General features: G+C 54.1%; 1 protein-coding gene across 2 annotated transcripts in view; it reads left to right on the top strand.

Moving 5' to 3' along the window:
- Positions 1-1,155: 1,155 nt before the first annotated feature.
- The window catches only part of FBLN7 (fibulin 7), a 37,975-nt gene continuing 33,130 nt past the window's right edge, over positions 1,156-6,000 (top strand). Inside the window, exon 1 of one of the 2 annotated variants that reach the window (XM_081156815.1) lies at positions 1,156-1,679. In XM_081156815.1, the coding sequence (XP_081012941.1) occupies positions 1,377-1,679 (303 nt within the window). In that variant the 5' untranslated portion in view covers positions 1,156-1,376. The remainder of the gene's footprint in view (positions 1,680-6,000) is intronic. The other variant, XM_081156816.1, reaches the window with a different exon arrangement.

Genomic DNA, 6,000 nt, shown 5'->3' with positions numbered 1-6,000 from the left:
GGTTTGGGTGTTGTTGTTTTTTTTGGGGGGGGTTGTTAGTATGTTTTTTCCTGCTTACTAATTTCCATGTGCTACTCTTGTCCTATGGCCACCTTCCACTTAGTGCTCTGTCATCAGGTCTGAATCAGGCTTCTGAGGTCCCCCTGCCCCAGCAGTGCTGCCCCTCCTTCCAGGGGAGGCTGCAGCATAAACACGGGTGGGATAAAATGCAAAATAAACACTATCACACTGGCCAGAACGAAACCTTTCACTAATGGGGTGAGGGGGGTACAGAGAGAAAGGGGGACACTGGCTTGGGCATAAACAGCAAACACGTGAGAGATTGAGGCCATAAACCCCAGTCTCCACAGGCTGCCCGGCCCCCTCCACTTGGACAAGGGAGCAGCGATGTCTGCCCAGGTCTCTCTCCAGGATGTCTCACCAGGAATGCAGAGTGCACTTACAGGGGCCACTCCACTTCCTCTGGCAGGAAGGCGGCCAGAGAGGCACCATGGGCTTTTCTGGGTAATGAACACTCAGGTGGCCGCCTACCCCCTGCCCCAGCTTCCCAGACGACTCCCAAACCCCTTCTGCCTTCCAAGGAAAATAGCTCCTGCTCTGAGGCTGCAGCCTGCTGAGCTGAATGGGCTTTGCTAAGGGAGGTGCGGGGAAAGGACTCGATTTGAGGCTTGGCACACACGGTGTGCACCGTGCCATCTGCAGCGTTGCCTCTGAAAACATTTTTCAGTAAGAACTTAGATAATGTTTTCCAGGAGTGCGGGGAGACCATCTGGTTCCTCTACAGACCCCGGGTGCAGGGGACTTCAGGCAGCTCACGTCTGCCCTGCCCAGCGCTATTTCCCACCAGTTGCAGCAAAGCGACCAGTGTCCCCACAACTCGCCTCCATTTTAGATTGTTTCCCCTTCCCTCTGGGTGGTGGGGGCTGTAGATTCCTAGTCCCCTTGCATGAGGTCCCTGGATCCCAACAGAATGATTTAGGACACTAGTCTACTCGGACGGAGAGCTCGGTCGGCCCCTGTCGAGTTCGTGCAGCCCGTCTCCCAGCCCCGCCGCGGTGGAGCGCAGCGCCCGTGCACAGACCCGGGTGGGGGCGCACTGTGCCGCTTGCAGCCTGGGAGGGGGGGGAAGGGGTGCCAGCTTCAGTCTCCAGGGCTGGGAAGGAGGCCTAGTGCTCGTGTGCGGACCCCGCCGCCTTCCTCGAAGGGGGGGGGGGTGCCTGCGGACGCCCCACCTTCCGCGTCCTGGCGTCGCGCCGCCTCCGGGGCCCGGGCTGGGCGCGCTCCAGGCGCATTCCTGGCCGGGCGGCCCCTCCTCTTTCCCGGCCTGGGGGCTGGAGCCTCCCTCCCACCACCCTCCCCCCCCCCAAAGCTGGACCATGGACGCTGGTGGCCGCAGGCGCCCCAGGCGGGGCGCACCCGCAGAACTGCGCTCCCCTCCCCTCCTCTCCGGCGCGGCCGGCTGCGCTCCCACCTCCCTGACCCTGTGGGCTGGACACTTTGGGCATCGGCTGGACACCCTCGGCACCGGCTGGACACATTCGGCGGCGGCGGGACAGCGCTGTTTCCCCCCAGGCGGAGAGGTCCGGACCGGCGAGATGCGGTCCCCCGGCCCCCGCGCGCCCCTCATGCTGCTGCTGCTGCTGCTGGCGGTGGGCGGCCCCGCGCAGCTCGGTGCCCAGGTCAGTGCCCAGCTCAGGGTCCCCCCCCTCCAGGCCGGCGCGCGGGACCTGGGCCACGCTCCGTTGGAGGCGTGGGCGGGGGGGGGGGCTTGGAGCGCTGCGGGGCTGGGTCCCGTTTTCGGAGAGGGGCGCCAGGCCCCGCCGGTCCCTCCAGACGCGCCGCGGGCCGCGCTCGGGCCCGTTGGTCCCCGCGAGGTGCGTTCGCCGGGGCCACGCGCCACAGGGGCTCCGCGGCGTCGGGGTTGGGGAACGTTTCCCTGGGTTTTGAGACGGTGGTCTCTGCTGGGTCCCCCCCCAGAGGTGCTGGTTACCAGCCGGGTCGGTGTCCCCGCCCCCCCACTTCCCATCTCCAGTTTTAACTCCGTCGCTTCCATCACCGCGCCGTCGCCGCCGACTTTCCCACGTTCCCGGGCGCTTCCCCGCGGGCCGGGTTCGGGCTGCGTGTCCTTTCCCGCCCGAGCCCGCTCGCTCCTCACTGTCCCTCCTTCCGTTTGTATGCGCTGGAGCCTCCCTGGGTGTATTTATTTGAGCAGACTCACTTTTATATTAACCAGTAACAACTGGTGAGTAAAACTGAGAATCCGCACAATGCAATATACAGATGTATTGGAGGATTGTGCACCTGCAACTTATATAGTGTTATTAACCAATGTCACCCCAATAAATTTAATTGCAAAAAAAAGTAAGAAGAAAAAGCCCCTTCTTGACAGCACATCTGTCCAGATAAAAATGCGTCCTGCCCGGCCAGGCGTGGCTCAGCTGTTGAGCGTTGACCTAGGATCCAGACGATGGGGGTTCGATTCCCGGTCAGGGCACATGCCCGGGTTGCGGGCTTGATCAGTGACTCTGTCATCATTGATGTTTCTATCTCTCTCTCTCCCTCTCCTTTCCTCTCTCTGAAATCAATAAAGATATTTAAAAAAAAAAAAAAGCAAGCCTGCACCGCCAGCTGAGCTCTGGTGCCGGAGCCCCTCCCCCTGATCTGCTTCGAGGGTGCACAGCCTGTGCCCCAACAGTACTGCCCACAGCAGTAACCCTAAGGAGAGAAGAAAGCCTGACCATGCCCGCTGCACCCTGATGACTGCACAGTCTCTGCTAAACATCTGCCAGAGCAGCGCCTTGAGGGGGTGAGGCCCAGGGAGACTGTGACTAATGCAAGGTCACACAGCCAGAAGGAGTGGAGTAGAGGTAGTTTCCCTCCTTGGGCTCCCGGCCTTTCCCCTTCCCCACAGACACTCTTGCCTGCACTCAATTCCTGACCCAGGTGGGCACCCCCATGGCTGCCTGGAAGCCCCCCGGGGAGCAGGGTCCAGTCAGGGAGCGCTCAGTTCAGACCTGGGTGGCGTTACTGCAGAAGTGGGCAGCAGGCCTGCAGGAAGCTGTCAGCTACCAGGCAGCAGCAGCCTAACGTGGACCCACCCAGCAGAGCCTAGAGCCCAAGGCCAGAAGCACAGGGAGGTGTGTCCCCAGGCCAGGGCCAATGCAGGGTCAGTTGGACAGGATGTGCGGGGAGATGCTGGGAGCCCTGTCTGCCATAATCTGATATTATGGGGGCTCTCGCTATCTCTCCAGGTTACCTGGAAAACAGGTGAGACCTGGCCTTTCTTAGAGGTTGTGTCTGTTCCTGGGAGATCTAGCCCAATCCCCGTCCGGTCACTTCAAGACTTTCTCAAAGTCCTTACCCTCTAAGCCTTTGTTTCTTTACCTACAAGAACTTCTGTCCCACTCACTGGGCTTTGGGAGGGGGAAAGGAGCAAGGAGCTTGCCCACAGAAGTTGGTTTAAAAATTCTGTGCGATTGGGGGTCTTGCTCAGCTCCTGCCTGGGGAAGCCTGAGGGGTAAACCATAAAGGAGGCCTCAGGAACACTCCACCTGGCTCCTTCCCATTCCCGGTCGCTGTGGGAACAAGCCCTCTTCACAGAGGCCTCCCCAACCCCACTCCAAACAGGTCCCTCCCTGCCCTTGTGTTTTCATTGTCAGCCTCTGCAGGGCTGGTGACGTTTATAATGATTGATTGTGATAGGCTCGGAGTTATTGTCTGTCTTCCCCACTACAGGGGCAGGGACCAGCACCCAGTGGGAGCTCAGTGGAATGAATGGAGCTGGGGCAGGCTGGTGGTGGTGTGAGCAGGATTGCGGCTGGGCAGCCTCTGGGCAGACCCTGGCTGCACGTCACGTCACCTGAGACCTTCTAGAATCCTGATGCCTGCCTCACCCAGAGATTTTGACTCAGTTGCTTTGGGTTGGGGCTTAGGTATCAGTATTAAAAAAATTGTCTCTAGTGGTTTTAATCAAGCAGATGCCTGAAATCCAGGGGAACTCAAACTTTCAGCATTAAAAGCTGTGGACCTAGGAAGGGGTCGAGGGCAGAAAAATTTGAGTGGACAAAGGGTTGGACTCATGAGGACGTGAGGTGACTTGTGTACCTGGAGTTCACCTCATCTGAACACGGAGTGAGCCATGAGCTAGACCTGTTGGCTGGTGGAGACTCAGCAAGTGTTTGGAGAATGGCTTGCAACCCAAGGACCCCTAGGGACAGGCACTGGAGCTCCTGACAGTGGCCCACAGCCCTGCCTAGGGTGCCTGTTTCCCAGTGTGTGCTCACTTTATTGTATTAGGTGACATCCCAAGGGAGATGCAGTGTGTGTATGTGTGTAGATGTCTGCAGCTGTGTGTGCACAGCTGTGTGTCTCTTTGTGTCTGTGTGAATGCTTGGTTGTATGTGTGATAGTGCACGTGTGTGCACGTGCATATCTGTGCTGCGTCTTTGCATGTGTGTGCGCGCATGCATGTTACAGGGTAGTGGGAGGCTACCTCTGCAAGGGTCTGCAGCAGTGATCTCGTGGGGATGGACAGTCTCATTCGGTGGTCCTCCATGGCTTCCCACTTATATCCTTCCTGTCAGCACATCTGTCCTGAGTCACTTTACAGAGGACCAGCACACAGTGGACGCACACAGCTTGTCGATCAGTGTCCCCACTAAACTGAACAACAGCATGGTGACGGTTCCAGTTTGGGGTGATTATGAATAGAGCTGCTATGAACAGTCCCACGCAGCCCTTGGTCATTTCTCTTGGGTAAAATCTAGGAATGGGATTGTTGAGTCACATGGTAAGTGTGTGCTTAACTTTGGAAGAAACTGCCACACTGACTTCCCTATTAGTTGTATCATTTAACGTGCCCACCAGCAGTGTATAAAGATCTGGTTACTCTGCATCCTCGCCAGCACTAAATACTGTTTGGTTTGTTTGCTCCCAGGTCATTCTAGAAGGGGTAGCTCGTTGTGGTTTGGATTTCCATTTCCCCAAGGACTACTTACTTTGGGGAGCTTTTCCTGCGCTTGTTTGTCACATGAGTAGTCTTTTGGATGAGGTGTCTGCTCAAGCCTTCTGCCCAATTTAAAAATGGGTTGTTTTCTTATTAAGTATATTCTAAGTACAAGTCCTTCTTCAGATACGGGAATTGCAAGTGTTTTCTCCCAGTCGGTAGTTTGTCTCAGTGTCTTTCCCAGAGCAAAGGTTTTACATTTTGATGAAGTCCAGTTAATCAATTTTTTATTTTTATGGATCATGCTTTTGGTGTCAAGTCTAAGAACTCTGCCATGAAACTCTAGGTCATGAAAATTTCCTTCTACGTTTGTAATAATTTTGCATTTTTACATTTATATCTATGACCATTTCGAGTTAATTTTTGTATAAAGTATGAAGTTTACGTTGAAAGTCACTTTTTGTATGTACCTTTCTAATTGTACCAACACCATTTGTTGAAAAGATTCTTGAACTGCCATTGAATTGCCTCAGCAGCTTTGTCAAAAATCAATTCCTCATACACTATCTTGATTCCTGTAACTTTATAGGGAGACTTAAAATCGGGTAGATTTTAAGATTTTATTATTCTTTTTCAAAATTGTTTTGGCTCTTCTAGTTTCTTTGCCTTTCCACTAAAATTTTAGAATCAGCTTGTCTATACCTACAAAAAACCCTACTGGAACTTTGATTGGAATTGCACTAAATCTGTCAAACAATTAGGGGCAGATTTTCGTTTTAACAATATCAAGTCTTTCAATCTGTGAACGTAATCTATTTTTCCATTTATTTAGAGCTTTGATTTTTTCCATCAGCATTTTTTTTTGTTTCAACATAAGCATGCTTTGTTAGATTTATATCTAAATATTTTATTTTTGTAGCTTTTAAAAATGGGATGTTTTAAAACTGTTTTATTTCCACTGATCTATTCCTAGTACATAGAAATCTAATGGGCTTTCATCTCCTTTGTTCTCAGTACAAGGAACCGGTCTCTACCCCCCCAACCCCCAGGCAGGG

The sequence above is a fragment of the Miniopterus schreibersii genome (assembly GCF_964146895.1).
Source record: "Miniopterus schreibersii genome assembly, chromosome: 13".
NCBI classification, from domain to species: Eukaryota; Metazoa; Chordata; class Mammalia; order Chiroptera; family Miniopteridae; genus Miniopterus; species Miniopterus schreibersii.
Note: the sequence above shows the minus strand (reverse complement) of the source record. Positions and strands in the feature narration are given on the sequence as shown.